This window comes from Leptopilina boulardi, unplaced genomic scaffold (assembly GCF_019393585.1).
Source record: "Leptopilina boulardi isolate dan_hultmark-lab unplaced genomic scaffold, ZJU_Lbou_2.1 LbouV2_165, whole genome shotgun sequence".
In the NCBI taxonomy this organism is placed as follows: Eukaryota; Metazoa; Arthropoda; class Insecta; order Hymenoptera; family Figitidae; genus Leptopilina; species Leptopilina boulardi.
The window spans coordinates 5,543,688-5,561,966 of record NW_026137713.1 but is presented as its reverse complement, the minus strand read 5'-3'; the positions used below and the strand labels follow the sequence as shown (position 1 = coordinate 5,561,966).

General features: G+C 27.6%; 3 protein-coding genes across 10 annotated transcripts in view; 1 reads left to right on the top strand and 2 right to left on the bottom strand.

Annotated features, from left to right (window-relative positions):
• LOC127277244 (stress-activated protein kinase JNK) overlaps positions 1-6,787 on the bottom strand; it is a 90,732-nt gene extending 83,945 nt beyond the window's left edge. For 4 of the 5 annotated variants that reach the window (XM_051298198.1, XM_051298197.1, XM_051298194.1 and 1 more), the window contains exon 1: positions 6,415-6,787. The gene's annotated coding sequence lies outside the window, so the exon portion shown is untranslated. Of the gene's footprint in view, positions 1-4,435; positions 4,531-6,414 lie in introns of all 5 variants that reach the window. The other variant, XM_051298195.1, reaches the window with a different exon arrangement.
• A 109-nt stretch (positions 6,788-6,896) lies between these two features.
• LOC127277247 (peroxisome biogenesis factor 2) lies at positions 6,897-11,495 on the top strand. 2 transcript variants are annotated; one of them, XM_051298207.1, is made up of 2 exons: positions 6,897-7,072; positions 7,334-11,495. In XM_051298207.1, exon 2 carries the CDS (start codon positions 7,334-7,336, stop codon positions 8,183-8,185), a length of 852 nt encoding a protein of 283 aa, XP_051154164.1. In that variant the 5' UTR covers positions 6,897-7,072; the 3' UTR covers positions 8,186-11,495. The 2 variants fall into 2 exon arrangements, with proteins under 2 accessions (XP_051154164.1, XP_051154165.1); XM_051298208.1 differs by lacking the exon at positions 6,897-7,072 and adding an exon at positions 7,083-7,218.
• The window catches only part of LOC127277232 (protein bicaudal C), a 32,293-nt gene continuing 22,501 nt past the window's right edge, over positions 8,488-18,279 (bottom strand). For all 3 annotated transcript variants that reach the window (XM_051298156.1, XM_051298155.1, XM_051298159.1), the window contains 8 exons: positions 17,707-17,946; positions 17,289-17,507; positions 14,798-15,101; positions 14,312-14,695; positions 14,125-14,229; positions 13,791-14,032; positions 13,349-13,574; positions 8,488-13,235 (listed from right to left, as the gene is read on the bottom strand). In XM_051298156.1, the coding sequence (XP_051154113.1) occupies positions 12,997-13,235; positions 13,349-13,574; positions 13,791-14,032; positions 14,125-14,229; positions 14,312-14,695; positions 14,798-15,101; positions 17,289-17,507; positions 17,707-17,946 (1,959 nt within the window). In that variant the 3' untranslated portion in view covers positions 8,488-12,996. The remainder of the gene's footprint in view (positions 13,236-13,348; positions 13,575-13,790; positions 14,033-14,124; positions 14,230-14,311; positions 14,696-14,797; positions 15,102-17,288; positions 17,508-17,706; positions 17,947-18,279) is intronic.

The following is an 18,279-nucleotide window of genomic DNA, read 5'->3' as shown; positions in this document are numbered from 1 at the left end:
TTAGCACCAACATTCGTTTCCGCTTTTCATTTTGTGGCAGCTTTCATCGATCGCATAAATCGCAAACTCTCTCTCTCTCTCTCTCTCTCTACCTGTAGATATTAGGTTTGTGTAATGCGCAGCGGAATACATTCTCGATTTAATTCCACCAACGTAACGAATTACATTTTCAACAAAACAATTCAAACTCAATGGCATTTTGTATCTTAATTATTTTACAAAAAAAGGTCAATTAATAAATTGAAACAATTTTAAATTAATTAAACTATAATTATTTAAATTTTAATTTTAAAAAATTGTACACAAAAAAAAATTAATTTAATTCAAATAAATACTTATATGGTTCAAGTAAATTTTTATTTGATAATATTCAAGTAACCGATTATTTAAATCAAATAAATTTTGTATCAACAATTTATTAATTTATCTTTTTAAACTTTTTTTAAAAAATACCATTCCTATTGTAAATCAAAACGTTTTAATTTGATATACGCGACAAAAATGAGATAAAAATTTATATTCAGAAATATTAAATCTAATGAAAAGGAAACTTAAAACCTGTCATCTTCAGCATTTTGTCTGTCGAGTGCTTTTAATTAAGAACAGGATTCATGGCTTGTTAGTGAATTCTGAGTATTCACTATTTGAGACTAGTAAGAAGTAACACAATTTTCCTAGACAAGAATTACAAGATATTTTCGGAACAATCAAATTTAAACGAATTTTTCAAACCAGAGAAGGAAACACGATATCACAAGATTAATTGTCTCATTAAATATTGATTATTATGTATACGATAAATATAAAGAAAAAGTCTAGACAGTGTGAATGTAATCGTGATGGAAGCTTAAAAAAAAAAAAGTATGTAAAAAATATATTCTGCAGACATAGGAGTCATCGGATTACACACAAGGGATGTTTTATTTCAGGGGTTAAAAAGTCAAGTCATCAATTTTGATTATATTTTACTTGTTCAATGTGGGGAAAATAATATAAAATATTTAAACAAATTTTTTAAATCTCAAAAATTAATAAAATATATTCTTTTTGTAAAACGCGAAAACATTTTTTTTCATTGCACACCTTAAAAAAAGTAATCTTCATTCTAGAGGATTCCTCTAAATTTAATGCATATTTTCCTCTTAATTTTGGTATCAAAAGTAATAATCTTAATTTAGAAGGATTTTCCTCTCGAAAAAGTCCTCTTAAAGGAAGAATAATATTCTAATATTTTGACAAGTTGAAAATAACCGTAATACACATTGAATTAATTAATGTTGATATCAAAACCTCAACAAAAAAAATTCCTAGTGTTATTAATGTCAAGAGAACCAATAATTTTTTTAAATTTGAATAATATAATAAATATTTAATAAAATTTAATTATTTACATTCAAAAAAGGTAAATTATAATAGATTCCTGGAATAAAGAATGAAATACCCAGATTTAAATCATTTAGTAAATCTTCGAGTCTCTTTTCCATTTTGGTCATTCGATTTATAACACAACAATATTATGACAAAATACGAAAATTGATAGTTTCGAAAAACAAAAGCGCAAATGTCAAACAGGAAAAAAATGTAATCGATATCATGTATTTACTTTTCCTTTTTTCAATTATACTAAATTTAAACAGGAAAATTGTAATAGAAGAGGAAAATGCAAAAGTACTCCTTTTGTCATTGTTCCATTACAACAAAGAATAAAAATATTCTACAGTGAAATGGAATATTCGTATTTTAAGAGAAAATATTCAGAGGATATTAGAAGAGGAATTTTCCTCTAAATTTAAAATTACTTTTTTTTGGGTACATTAATAAACTCTCAGAGTAACCTTCTCCCTACTGTAAGTGTATCCTAATTTTTTTAAAATATTTTTCTATTTCTTTTTTTTTCTGAAATACAAAAAGTTTTGGTAGAAACAAAAGTCACCTATTCGAAAAACGAACCGTAAAAAAGAAGTTAAAGCAATAAATCTTCATGGCGCGGCAGAAACTTAATTTAATAACATCAAGGGGAAGGAGTGCATAATGGGGCGGTCGGATGTCAATTAGGCGGGCGCCGAGAGCGTCTGCAGTTTTCAGGGTTGGGCTACTCTTCGTCGCAATTTCCTTTTCGCTTCTTTCTCTTTTTCCAAAAAGGGAAACTTGGGATTGAGTTATCGATAAGAACAAGAAGAATCACTCACGGAAGTGTTGGAATATCAAAGATCGACTTTGCGATTGCTCGCGAGAGAGGAAATTTTAATCAACAAACGATTGAAAACGAGTACGGGAAAAAAGACCTTAACTTTTTTTGTATTTAAAAAAAATAGCTTCCTTTCCTAATATCAAAATTGCTAAATCAAAGTTCTGATTATCAAATGTAAATAAAGCATTGATCAAAATTATTCAGACAATTATTAGTAATTGACATCGATACAATCCCAAAATTAATTTCTGGAAAAACAAACATTTGTAATAAAATTATTCGAATATGAATTTGAGTACAGAATCCCTTAATATCCAACCGTTTCAGTGATATTATTCTGGGAACGATGAGATAATTATTTTGCGATGCAATTTAAATTTCAGTGGTTTCAAGGAAGGATGAGCTAATTTTACAAGGATAAAATTACCTCATCAGGTGTGAATAATATTTCTATTAAATTTCAATATAATTTCGAGTTTTGAAAAAAAAATTTTTAAAAAATATTCACTAGATAATTATTTTAATTATATAATTAAAATCAAATTTCATTGATAATAATATGTCAAGTCCAACCTGTCCAACTGATATAGAGATAATGCAAAAGTTTTTGATAACGACCACAATTAATTCTGATCTGAGAAGTTGCCCTTGCTCTTCTACTCTAAAGTTTCGAAACTAGTAAAATCAAGCTATTATTGAAAGCTCAAAGCAAACTTCATCCTAAGACTTCCTAGTTTATTATGCAAAGACGCACTATGTGCGAACTATTTTCTCCTCGATTTATTAGTCATTAATTATATACGATTTTATGGAAAATTATACAGAAACGTTGAGAAATGAAAAAAAAAGGTGAATGTGAGGTTATGGTATTACCGCGTGGTGCCATAGGAATGAATGAGGGGTTGCAAAAGAGGTAAAGTGGAAGAAAAGGGTTGTAGTAGAATAGTGACAGTAGTGGGTGAGTCGAAGCTGAGAACCCCAACGATGACGAGAGGGGGGCAGAGGGTTAGAAATACTGGATAACGTCGCTTGTTGTAGGTGGACCGGGAAGGGAAATTTGCGATCAATACCCTCGCCACGCCTGGCGTCACCACCTAACCTCCAAAACTTGACTTTTCCAACCAGCCCTCTGGTCCACTGTACCGACTGAACCATTAGCTTCTTTCAAATCAACCTCCTACAGCCTCCAATCAAAAGTTTCCCTAAAGAAAAAAAATCTACTATTAGTAAAAAGAAAATTGATTCATTAATTTTCCCTTATAAATAAATTTTTGTCTCACTCAATTAAAATTTCGTCAGTGTATTTCAAATTATTTTTAATGTATAACTTTAGACCTGTTCTAAAAAAAAAAAAATTCTCTATTCTTTCCTCGTGTAAAAGTATTTTTCCTCAAAAACAAAAAAAGAAGTAGAAACTTTTTCTCAATTTTATTGAAAAGTTTGACCCCAATGAATGGGGTCAAAGAGCATACATGCTGAAATAAATGGAGTTTCCGCAGATGCCACCTTTATGCAAGAAGCAGTGCGGCAAAAACTTTTCTGAACTCTGTTAGGTGCCACCTGTTTCATTGCTGTGAGGCACTCTCCTTTTTTTTTTTATAATTCAATTGGCCTTTCATTTTTAAAAAGCGATTCAACTCTTCAACAAAATAAAGTTAAACAAAATTTTCATATCGATAACGAAATTTTTAATTGTTTTGAATATAATTTAAAAAGAAAAAAAAATTATATTATTTTTTTTAAATAATTAATTGTTCCACTTAAGAATTTATAAATTACTTGAACAAACACTTATTATCATTAATTTATGCAAACAACTTGAGTGCAGGAGAAAATATAATTCCAAGAATTCTATTCCAACCTATCACTAAAAGTATACATCGATAACGAGAATAAATCAATTACAGACATCAACAAGTAAATTGATTTTTTTAAATGTACGTTAACAGTTTCTAATAAATTTATTATTTTACATTAGACTACATTAATTTTTAATAATGTAAGATTTGTTAGCAAAAATTAATTATTTAATAAAAAGGAAAAATTAAGAACAAAAATAAATACATATAAGTATAAAATTAAAAAAATTATAAACGTACATATTTTCTAAATTACGATAGAAAATTGAATTCATTTTGTATATTTCACCTACACTCAAAAAAAAAAGAAAAATTCGCCTAATATATTTAAATTCCATAAAATTAAACGGATATATCAAATTAATAAGACAGATAAAAATCTTACCAATTCCTGTCAAAAAATGCACCAAATTGGGAAAAGAATATCACATTAATTACATTCGTTACATATTGACCACTACACTTCCATTCCACCATAACCTAAAAAAATTCGACAAAAATAAATCTTTTGACTTCAGATATAACAAATATTGGTGAGTCAATTATTGACTATTAATTGTTAAAATGGAAGAATGTTACAAAATGTATAACCTAAAAATTACAAAAAATTTTCGATTATTTTATATAGCCTGAAAGAATATTCTTTTAAACAAAATACAATGAAATCCGAATAAATTTCAGATCAGAATAAACATAGTACGATAGTCTTCTTTTTCTACCTGGAAAAAGTTTTTCCGCTTATCTTCAAGGGAGAAAAATTTCGACAATACATTTCGATCATGTAATTATTGTTTTCAAACCAAATTTTACAAAGAAAATACACCACTTTACTTGCACGATAATTTACTACAAGAATTAAATTAATTAAGAACAAAAATCTTATGAAAAACTTGTCAAAATTCAAGAGACACAATTAATTAAAAATGGCGTCGTAAAGAAAAATAATGAGAATTTTACGAGGGAAAAAGACAAGTTCTGATTGGTAGTTGATAAAATATAGTGCCAAAACCTCAAAGCTCTCTAATTGGTCAATTTTCACAGGTGGGAATTTTTAAATTTGTTTCTAAATTATTTCTACTTATATAAATAGTAAAATTAGAATTTATTACCAAATAAAATTAATATTAATTGTAAAATTACGAAAAAAAATTTTTTAATTAAATTACAGAAACTAAAATTAATAACATTGTCCTGTCAAACAAAATTTTCTTCTTAATTACGGTATTTTAAACGATTATAACAGGTGATAATTAATTATGCTGGTATCGCGGTTTTGAAATTCAAATGACAAATGAATCCCTTTAGACCGTGGTTTGGTAATTTTGAACAAATGCAACGCGACCAGAAGAGCCAAGTATTGTTTATTACCTCCAAGGGAATTCATGTGCAATGCACTATTCCCTCTGACAAGGAATGCCTAGGTAATAAGAAGATAAATAATAATTTGAGATAATTTATGTCTAATTTACTTTCCGCAGCTTGTATTCACAAATGTTGTAACTTTTAATTAACAGAAAATTATTTTTTTCATAAAGAGAAGGTAACTTATATCTGACGTAAAAAGAATTATTTTAAAGTATAATAATAAATGGAAGCAAAATAAAATTATACAAAGAAACTAAATAAATGTGACATTTAAGGGTAAGGTAAGCACAAGGTAAACTTCAAAATCAAAGATATACAATTGGAAATCAGCCAAGTTAGTTAGCTTGCATAACAAATCATTTAGAGTAAAAATAAAATTCCAACGTCAAGGTCTTGGACCTTACACGCATAGTAAAATAAGTGGGCGATATAAAATTCAGATAATTGGAAACAGAGCTCAAAACTCTAAGTGCCAACTGGAGCAATTTTAATCTAATATTTTACCCAATTTGTCAAATCCAATACAATTAGATTCACTCAAATAATATTTTCTAACCGTATAGGATTTGCTTTTAATGCTTAATATCAACCACCAAATGAATTTAATAATACATAATTATTTACTACTATAAATAATTTACGTTACAAATCACCTAAATATTAATTTTTCTGTTCCAAATAATTAACTGTATAATTGTCCTTGTTTAACAAGAATTATCTAATCTATAATTAATTAATGAAACAAATTACCTTTAGATACAATTAAAGTTTAATTGAACCAATTGTCAAAAATAGTAAACAAACATATGCAATGTGATAATTAAAACTGATATGATTAAAAGTAAAATATCAATTTGTTAAAAAATTAAATCCACCTCATCCAAATATCTCCGTTTTTTTAATGCGTAAATTTTTACATTAAAAAACTATGCTCTTTACAAGAAAATGGAGAAATGTTGAACAAGTGTCAGAAAAAGATAGAAATCTGAAAATACTTACCAATTACGTGCGAAATTTCCAATTTTTTGTTTGCAAAGGCGTATCCTTTTGATAGTATTTGAAAAAGTGAGGTTATGTCCACAAGTTCAAAAAGTATACGCAATTTTTTCAAAAAAAAAAACTAGCGTCAAATTAGCATTGACGTAAAATTAGAGGTTATCTTGTCACTTGGCAGATCGATGTTCACTGGGGTTTACATGAAATTTGCAAAAAAGAACATTACATAAGTTTCGCTGCTTACCTCATGTCTTACTGATACACTACGACACGAGGCACTTATTAAGTTAGACTGAAATCACTAAAACAAATTAATAAACACTGAAAACGTCAACTTTATCACAAAAGCATGATCCGAAACTTTGAGCAAACGAAACCAAGTTGCACGCACGGGCACACGTACATCAATGACGTCACGTCACACACCGCACCGGCAAATCCGGTCCGGAAATCACGCCCCTAGCGGTCATATCCGAAAGTTTTAGTCTAACCTATAAATATTAAAATGTCAATATTTTCAAAATAAACAATTAATACCTGTTTTTTTAACAATTATTTAATTAGAAAATAATTGAGTAAACATTTTTATTGTGGAAAATAATATTCCGGTGAAGTAGAAATCAGTTATAGTTGAAAAGCTTGACTTAAAATTCAAAAATAGGTAAATTGTATTTATATCTTGAGAAGTGTCAAATTTAATGACAATGAATTATTGATTTAAATAATGAAATATTAAAAAGAAATATTAATTAAGATAAATAGAGAATTATTTAGTAATTAATACTTAACGTTAAATTATATATTTTGGTAAGTTTTTACGAAAAGGATACTTTTTCATCAAACATGAATTGACAAATATTTTTTTTTTGACACTATTTCCTTATTAAAAATAATTAAATTTTATATTTCTTTTCATATATAGATGAAGAGAACAATGCCAGCCTCACCATATGTGTCACGAATTAATCAAATCGATGCAACACAATTGGATCATGAAATCTATGAAATTTTTCGCACTCAATCCAAACAAATAACAAAAAACATTCAACCGGGAATAATTGATAAATGGCAACCGGAATTGGATGTTTCTATTAAATTCTTAATTTGGTATTATTCCCTGAGAAAAGGAGACGCAACATTTGGACAACAATTGTTAAATTTAAAATACGACCGATTTAATGAGAGAAAAGCATTTTTTCATTTTTTACTTGCAACTTTACCAAAATACATCCAAGAACGTATCATAGACTCGCAATACATTGTAATATCACAAAACAATAAATTAAAAATTTATTTTGAATGGACAGCAAATATTATTCGAATATTGGAATTGATGAATTTAATTTTATTTTTACATCGAGGATCACAACCAAATTTAATTGAGCGATTATTAAGAATTTCTAGTCAATCGGCAATTACAAATAGATTGAGAAACATTGGATATTCTTATATGACGAGGGAATTACTCTGGCATGGTTTAATAGAATTATTTACAATTGGTTTGCCAATGGTGAATTTTTATTATATTAAACAAAAATTAAATCAATTATGGTCAAGAAGAAATGTCTCTGGAAAAATTGTCAATATTCAACCGACATTGAATTTATCGACAAATTGTCCACATTGTCATCAGAGGCCAATTTTACCAAGATATGCAGGCTGTCAACATATATTTTGTTATTATTGTTTACAAGCATATTTCACTGCAACGGACACATTTCCTTGTCCTGAGTGCGGGACGAATTTATATTCGTCTAATATGCGTTCACTTTAATTTATTTAAATGCATTAATTATAATAATGCAATAATAATTGTACTATTTTTTGTTGTTTTTCTAATTTTTATTTTCCACTTTTAAATTATAATGAAATTTTCAAATTTTAAGAAACGTTATTTAATTTTTAAAGATGCAAATAATATACATAAATTTTTTATAAATAAAAATAATTATTTTTTTGATAAATCAGAAAATATTTTCTTTTATTAATTTATTTCCAAAAAAAAAAAAAAACAAGTAACTAGGGAGAGGGATTTTTTCAAATAAGGAAAAAGGCAAAAATAGTTAAAAACGAAAATTTTCTAATAGGGCGTGCAAAGACTTTTTATTAAAAAGTAGCAATACAAAATTTTTTTTTTTTAATTCTCTCAATACATCTTTGCTCAAGGCTTTCAATAATGAATTTTTTTTAAATTTATTTTTCAAACAAACAATAATAATAAATCAATTCAGAGTAGATCTGCAGTTTATCAAAATATTACATTGTGTATAATATATCATATAAAAATATCATGCTGCACTATTATAAAACGTATACCGCTGCTTAGATATAACTATTATTTATTATATAATATATTACTAGTTGCACCTAGATGGGCGGGTACGTCCCTTGATTAGTATCGTATATATATTATAATATAATCGGTAATAGTACAAAAAAAAGGAAAAAAAATTACACAAAAGTACATTTAAATTAGTGTATCTCTCGACTCATAAAAATTTACAATATCCATTCCTATAATCGTTATTGCGTGGAATGTTGGTTATAATACAATTCTTCACAATGTTGGCTTTCGGGGGCGCTTTACCTTAAAATTTATTTATTCGTACAATTGTTTTTTTTTTTTAGGGGGGAGAACTTAATCGCTCGCATTAGCTATTTTCAATGCAGAGACTAGACAACGCAAATAGAAAAAAAAATATTGAAAATAGATTTATGGAATACTTGTTATAATTAAATCAGCGAATTTTATTCATATTATAATTTCAATTTTTTATTTATCGATTTTCTGAATATTTTTTTTTAAATTGATTATTTCCGCGACTGGGCAAAATAAGATTCGCTTTTTTAAAAACTAACGATGCAAAAGATAATTAAGTAATTAATCAGGAAGCTCTAATAGAAGCCTGTCCGGTCAGTCTGATTATGTTGCGTTCCTTTGAACGCAATTTTTTTATTATCCAAACTCTCTTAATTTATCAAACCTTATTACTTTTTGCGTTTCGTATTACATAAATCAGTTTATTTTTTTGTATTTCAACTTCATTTCCATTACGTGAGTCGTTCTGTGAGCAATTCCTCTCTATTGAATAAGAGTCGATAAAAATGAAACAAGAATTTTTGTCGATTTTTCGATTCAACTTTCTATTTTTTTTTTTATTCAAAATACTTTTTTTACAACAAAAAAAAAAAAAGGTGAAATCGTAAAAACTTGACACAATTTTTACGATATCGTGAATCGTCGACTTTAATATTTATTATCTCGTCATTTTTTCCACTTTATCTCAACAATCCCCCATAGGAAATGCAAGCAATTTTGCTTTTATAAATATAAATGAAAAGTCTCTTTCTGGACGACAAAAAAAAAAAAAAAAATTCCAGATCGAAAATGGACTTTTCATCATTTTTTTGTGGTTCCATCGATATCGAATCGATATAACAGTCATTTATGAGCAATGCTTGGAACTATTTTATTTTCATTTTTTATGGCCGCGCACCGAGGGGCCGATGCATTTTTCTGATAAAGAGAGAGGTATGTCATGTTATTTGCCAGTCGCAAAAAATGTCATAGGGGTAATATTTAAAGAAAAAAAGAATTTTTTAAAAAAAAACCCGTTTTTTTTCACCGAGTTTAATCACTTTTTTTCCTATAGCCCCGATTGTTGCAAAAATTAATTTAATTAATCTCGCGATAGCAGCCAAGTTCTTTATTAACTAGCTCGAATTTATCACTTGCATTTTCATTGCAAATTTTTATTTTTCTTTAACAAATAAATCACTAACATACGCTTATTACTTTTTTTATACGATATAATAGGAACATTAAGGACTTTCTTGAATTCGAAACCCATCTTATAAGATATTTAATTTGCAACCGTCTAAAGAATACGATAGTGGATATCTTTTTATTTTCTCGCATGCACAAAAAAAAGGGAGGGATGAAAAAAAAAATTTCGGGAAAAAATCTCTGCGCATCGATTACAAAGCAGATAAGAAAAACTATTTCGAAAATTTTTATTTTTTGGAGGAGAATTTTTTTTTTTTTAAGGAGTTATTCTTGCTTTTTTATTTATTCGCTTTTGCAATTTGAATTTATTATCCACAAGAAAAATCTATATATATTTTTTGTATTTCTAGTGCTTTGCACTTTTATGAAAAAAAGGTTGGAAATATTTTCACAAAAAAAAAAAAAAATCTTGCGGAGAATTGTGAATTAAAATTTTGCTAAAAATAATGAAAAATTGAAGATATCGTAATGGAATCGAATTTTTCTTTTTCGGCAAAATTTTAAATTCACATCTCTGAGAAGATTATTTTTTTTTGTATTACGTCCAATTTTTAAATGAACGAATTAATTTTTTTTTTAACACTTGACCTACTTAATTAACAAATCATTACTGAACTATAGCAACAAAGATAACATCAGTAGAGACTTATACACAGGCACATTTTTAATTACTTAGCACGCGACTCGGCTTATTTTTATATTTAACAAGAAATAATTTATGCTTAAAACTTTATAAGTTTAGTCATCAATTCTTAGCAATAAAATCGTTTGCTAGGCACTTGAAAGCTTTTACTATTAATGTATCCCTTGATTTTTTTTCTCTTATAAATCTCAGGCAATTAACTGATCATAAAATTTTTAATTAAAAAAAAAAATGCAAACTGATATTCTAAAAACAAAATTCAATAACGAATAAATTATTGAATAAGAGTTTTGTAGAATATAACAAACCATTCGCATTTTATTTACGCTTATGAAAAAAACGTGATTTTTAATTTTTCTCTTGAAAATTGGGAAAAATAAAAAATCAAAAACGATTTTTTCATTTAAATCGAAATATTAAAAAAAAAAATGTGGAAAAATATTTTATCGACAAATATTTTCTATATATTTTTTAAAAATATTTTTCTTTCAATAATATTTCGAATTTAGAAAATGAGCGAAAAATTTTAAGATCAGTGCCATTATTATTAGTTTAAGCGTATACAAGTGCCAGAAAAAAAAAGAAAAAAAAAGGTTTAAAACCAAAATAATTTATAACGCACGAAAAGTTCTGCTCTCAAAAAAAAAAAAGAAATATATATTTTTGCATTATTTTCGCGCGATTCGTATTACTCGTAAAAGAAACTACTTAGTCTCTGATTAAGTTTGTAGATTTAGTCGTCTATAAACGACTCATTTACAAATATCGATATTTTGAAACCACTTTTTTTCCACCTGGCAACGAGCTTCAGGGCTTTCGTTAAAAATGTGCTGAAATCATCGATTTTGCGACCAGAAAAAATTTATATATCACGGTGCCGACAATAATTGTTTTTTTTCTTCATTTTAATCTACATTTTCCTTTGGTCGGCGTGCATTCAGCGTTTTCACCGGCAATAAATACTTTTTTTTATACATATATAATAATATAACTTATTTTATTAAAACTCGAAAACGTTAATTTCTTTTCTAAAACTGATTCTCAGTTTAATCCTCATTAAATTTATCTTTCAGTTAATTATTCTTTAAAGTGTCACTCATATGTCATTGTCAGTTTTAATATATTTATGTTATTATTCCTTCAAAGATTTAACTTGATTATTTAAAAAAAAAGAAAAAATTAATTAAATTAACTAGTTGAAAAAAAAGTTTAAACAGTGACTGTTAAAATCTCAGCGAGTCCTTGAAATTTTTAACGAAAGTCATTTAAAGGATATTAAAATGCAAAAAAAAAAAAGAAAAAAAAAGTCTCCACGCTTTCGAGCTTAGTCTGAATTATGCACAGTTAGTAAATTTGAGAAATCGCTGAATGCATTTGCCAACGGGACCCTCCTCGCCCATCTTTTTTTTTTTATTATTCAAGTACAGAGCTTAAAATCTCCAAACGCTTTTTCAAAACTTTCAATCTAAATACTTTTTTTTCGCGTTTGCAAGAGATTTTTTTTCACTCAACGCCTTAGCATCCTCCTTCATCACAGACAAAGACGACACAGAACTCGGTCGATTGATATAACAACTATCTAATTAAAGTACGAGAGTTAATTAATATTCTCGAATTTTTATTTCGCCTTCAAGATGTTTCGTCATTTGATTGATTTTCTTCTTTCATTATTTGTTTTAGTTTTTAAATCAATAGAATTCATCTTTCAGTGAGAAAAAAAAATAAACATCTCAACGTGAGACGATAAACAATTTTTCGAGTCTACTCGACTTTTCTTTTTTCTTTTTACGCTAAAATATCTAATCGATCGACAAGGCAACGAAACAACATTAACAGAGAAAAATTCAAAACATTTTCCTTACAATCTAAAATTGGAATACGGAACCGAGAAAGAGAGAAAAAAAAAAGAAAGAAAAAAAATAAATAAATGTGCGTTTTTTTAAAAAAAATAAACTCTACTCGTCCGATTCGCGAAACTATTTTTTTTTTTTTTAAGGTATCATGCAATTTTTTCTCCATTGGAGATAATTCTTTTTCGCACCTCATATAACTAATTCGTGAATTAAATTTCAATTTTTTTTTTGAGGAGGGGATTATCTGGCAGTGCTTGTAGAAAAGCACATTAAATATATTAGATTTGATTTAAAAAAAAAAATCACCAATTGGTATCGAGATTATTCTTGATCGATGGCGGCGAACTTGCGGAAGAACTAATTTTTCGTTCTGCTCCTGGCGCTGCACTGCCGGAAAACGGACTAGATCTTTTGTTCATTTCAGTTATCATGAGGCCGATTTTACGTCTTGCGCCCCATGCGGATACTCCAAGTTCAATGAGGTCCTTTTCCGTTAAAGAAGGGAAGGTGGCCATGTCAATTTCTTGACGTTGGAAGAGGTCTAAGAACGAAGAGAATTTTAACTTGCATTTAATATAAATATTAATTAAAATAATTTAGTTGCATTAAAAATAAAATAAATTTTTTTTTTAAATTATTTTTTTTCAAACTTACGATTGTATTTTTCAAGACCCACACTAGCCAGAAGGCTTGGCAAGTCACTATATTGATGACCAGTGATCTTTTTTATTTGTTCCGAAGGTGTGTGATCCATGAAATTAGAAGCCATTGCGAGTTGATTGCTACGTTCGCTAGTTGTTGAAATTCCAAAGTCCATTGCTGTATTGAAAACAGGAGTTGTTGGCTCTTTCCACAAGTCTGATGGATGACTAGCTGAATCCTAATAAAAATTTCCAGAATAATTAATTTTAATTACTAATGGTGACAAATTAATTTTTTTTTACAATTTACATTAATAATTCATTATTTGGTAAATCTATAATCAATCTATAATTAATTTAATCAATAATTATATTAAATTAGTCAAATGAAAAATTAGGAAATCAAATAAATATAAATTAATTATTTGTTTAGAGAAAAAAAAATGTTTTTTTACTTTGTTCATGTCACCTCCAGGTGCCAGAGGAGTACTTTGACTAAGTCCATAGCCTGTCCAGGCAGAATTTGGAACACGATAGTCAGTTGGATTTGGTTTCGATTGCATGGCCTTGACTGCAAGCATTTTTTTTTGCTCATAATCAAAAGGCGTGAGATTCTGATGCATTTCCAACGATTTTTTCTCACATCCAGGTGCTCGACGATCGTTCATAGTGAGATCTTGTAATAAAGTTGCCAGATCTAAAAGAAAATTGCAATCATCAATAAATACAATAATTAAACTTTAAATTTTAAAAATAATTTGTAAAATAAATTCTTAATTATGCCTTTACCTATATTAGAAGAGTTAGAGTCCACAGGATTAACCGGTGATGAGTTTCGAGGACTAATTGCAGGACTAGAAAGTGAACTGGAAACGCTGCTTAACGAAGAGTAAGCTGAAATATGACAAGTAAATTAATTCAGAGTTGAAATAAAATGATAGTAAAATTTTAAGTAAATTAAAATTAAAATACTCACCACTACCTCCTTTGTTATCCGAAAGAGAGTTAGCGTTCAGACTTAAGTTATTCATGCCGGCAAAAACGTTGGGTATATTGGGATGAACCTGATTCAATGACGTTAAATTCTGTCCAGACATTCCGTGTTGTTGAGACATTAAATTGCTAGCCATCATTTGTTGTGTCGTTAATAAATGATTCAAGTGTGAGACCACATAGGGATTAGGATGAACCGGAAGCGGTGAGAACATTGAAGGAATTGTTGGAAGACCCCAGTGTGGTGAGAGGCTCAAAGGACTTGGCGAATGCATCATTGGCGATACGCAATACGGTGGATTTTGTGTATTTACCGTCAATATATTTGAGAAATTATCTGATCCCGTAGCGAGCACATTGTGCAATCCTGACAAAATAATTAAATTTTTCAAATTATTCCGTTTTTTTTTAATTGAAAAATTAATTTTTGTGAATCAAACATAATTAATTGAATGAAAAACATACTAACCACCAGTACTGTTATTATTATTTGCTTGAAAAACATTAGTGGCATTTGGAGTGTGATAAGTCGCCGGTATTTCAGCATGAACTCTTGGCTCATCCAGAGCAAGAAGTTTCTTTCTTGCCTCGTAAATATTGCTTGCGTTTCTTTCTATTCCCTTGATGATTACAGAAAGCGCACTTTGTTTTGGCTTGTGTCGGACATTTATAAACACGTCTAATGATTGCATCAAGTTAGAAATATTATCCGAGTCCACTGAGGAAACGGAATCTTCTGGAAGATCAAACATAAGGACTAGAGGCAAAGAACCCTGAAATTGAAAAGAAAATATTAATAAACCATAAAATTAAAATAAATGTGAATTAATTAATTCAGATAAATTTAATATATAAATAAATAAAAACAATAAAAGAAAATTACTAATTGAAAGAGAAAATTTCTCCAAAATTAATAAAAAAAATTTCTAATTTCTGCAATTTCTTTATCAATATTACTAGAATTTCTTAACAAATTTTTTTGATGAAAAAAAGAATGCTTGAATTATTTATTTTTATTTTTGCAATCGAATATTGACTAAGAATTAGAAAGTTGAAATTATTAAGACGTTTAGTCGTAAAGTAAGCGAGCAAAAATTAAACTTGACATTTATACATTTTAATGAAAATATTATAATTCTCGAATAATTCGTCTTAATAAATGATTCAAGATATCATTAAAGGCGTTGTTAAGACAAATACGATTTGCTAAACAGCTGCAGTTAAAATTGTATATATTGAAGATGAGCAGAAATGACCTTGCATTAAGAATATCTCCGGCTGACTATAGAGAAGAGGTCAAGAAATAAATGACTTGGCGCTATTTTTAAGCAAACAGGTTTATAATCAATGTCTCCGGAAATGCGTATTTTCTGCCCTTAACCTTCCCAATCATTAATATTGTCATTCTTTTCCTATTTGCGCTAAAATAATCTTATCTAAATCCATATATGAGAAACAATAAAATCAACCGATAAATTATATACTGATTATAAAAGATATTATATTCATTATAAAATTCATTTTTGGTTACATTTCTTTTTCTATATTTATTTATTTAAGCTTAAAAAAAGATATTTTATTTATTTTTTCATTGAATTAATTATAAAAATACTTTTCTGTATGAAATTCTTCAATTTAATATATCAGTCTTCTAGTAAATCATCAACAAGTTATGTACATATTAACGATGTAGACAAAAATAATAGAGATAAGGTTCAAAAAGAGTGCAAATATTTTCCATTATAAATCTACAATGTTGCGAAAAAAATGATGAATTATCTGAACGCGATAAAGTTGCGCACGTACGACAAATTATCAAAATCGTTATGGTTTCTGTATTAAACTTTCATCATTTCATTTTTTTTTTTTTGCCAATGATATTGATACTGAACATTTTAAAAGCACTTTTTATTTGAGGTTTGTTAAGAATATTTTAATTTCAAAACAATTCAATTAGCAAATAATATTTTTAATTAGACTACAGAAAACTAATTGGTTTATGATCTTTTATTACAATCTTTGATCAATTAATTCGAAAAGTTATTAGAAATAATTAAAAAGAATGTAAATTAATTAATTAATTAAATTTTAAGAAAAGTTGATTTCAGAATTTTTGGAAAATTCTTTTTTTAGTTTTGTCATGATCGTTAAATTAAATTGACGTTTAAATTGCTTTTAAAAAAAATTATTCAACAAGTTTATTTGGAGAAAGTATAAAAAATTTAGACCGTTATCCCGAACTAAAATTCTGGATGATGTAATATTCATAAAAGTGATATTTGAGATTCAAGGATCAAAATATTCTAATTCCGTATGATTCATTTAGCTAGAAATTCTGGTTTTTTATCGCGTAAAAATCAAGAGAAAAAATAGTTGTTTAGTTATAGAAATAGAAAATTTATTTTCTACATAATTTAAAAATTTTTATTTTTAAAAAAATTCAAAAAAAAAAGAATTAAACAACAAATTTTGATTAGTAAGAAATATTGCTAATTAAAAAATTAAAACTTAATGTTTTTTTTTTAGTTATAAAATAAAAGAACAAGTTTTTTAATAACCGAAATAAAAAAAAATGTGCCTTAGTTAGAGAAATGGAAAATGTTTTTAATTACAAGACATCTTGTTTCAGTAACAGAAATAGAAAAATACTTTTTTTCAACTCATAAAGAATAGAAAGTAGATTAAATATTGTGAATAAAAAAAAAAGATCTCGAATGTTTTTTTCCCATCTTGTATCTTTTCCACACAATTTAAGTTTTTTTTTTCTCATGTTTACCAATTTTAACTTGAGCGATTAGAATTTCATGAAAAAAAAGTTGTTTTTTTTTTATATCCAAGTATAATGAATTCTTGTAATTTTTTAGAGTTTTTGAATTATAATGCACATAACTGTTGATAAGAAATGTTTCGCTATTGAGAATATCTCGAAATCATGTTTAATTAAGATGCTCATTACTCACCACTAATTGTTGGCGAGCTAGGTAAACATTATGAATTGAACCAGTGATCGTAACGTTGCTTTTCTTCAGACTTGGAATATTCGGGTCGCCAGCATCAGGAAACATGATTTGTGTAGCGGTTCGCTGCATAATAATTTTCAAGTTACTACTTTGCTTTCCTAGCACAATGCTGTGATGCTGCGGAGAGATCTCCATAGACATTTGTACTTGAATTTGACTCTGAAATTAAATAAAGAAAAAATGTATTTAAATTTAATAAAAGGAACTAAAAATTCAAAATTTTCGAAATTAAATTTTAAAATTTGTAAGAAAATGTTGATTGATTTATGAAAAGGAACGAGGAGAAAAGAAAAGGGAAGATGATTATTTGTCGTATACGAAAAAGGACATGAAAAGAGAAGATGAAGTCATTACTTACAGCTAAGTTCTCGCACATGTAGTGAATCAGCAGAACGGTGGCCTCCTTCACTTGAGAAACCTCCCATTCACATCCCTTCACAACCACTAAAGTAGCATGTAACTTTGGCCGTGTGCGAAACATGACTTGAACATTGTACTGTTCCTGAATCTTCACCACATAAGGCGACGTTGAGTCTGGCACTGCTTGCGATGCGCCCATGATCGGCAATTCAAAGGAAAAAATCAAGGGAGTCAAATTCTGAAACAAAAAATTCAAAATATAATTAAAAATATTTTCTTTCTAAAATGATAAAATAATTAAATTTTTTTTCTTATTCACATAAATAAAAATAAAGAACAAGATCTTGTAAACAATAAAAATGCAAAAATAAATTTTTTTTCACTTATTGCGCTTTAAAATATTTAATCAACATTTATCGTCTAACTTTCATTAATTGGATGAAATTGATGATAAAAATCGTAAAATCGTGCAATGGAGAAAAATAAAATGATGAAGAGAAAAAAAAATTGAAGACCGATAAGAAAGACGCGATAACAAGTATCATTATAATATTAAGGAATCGCTTGCAAC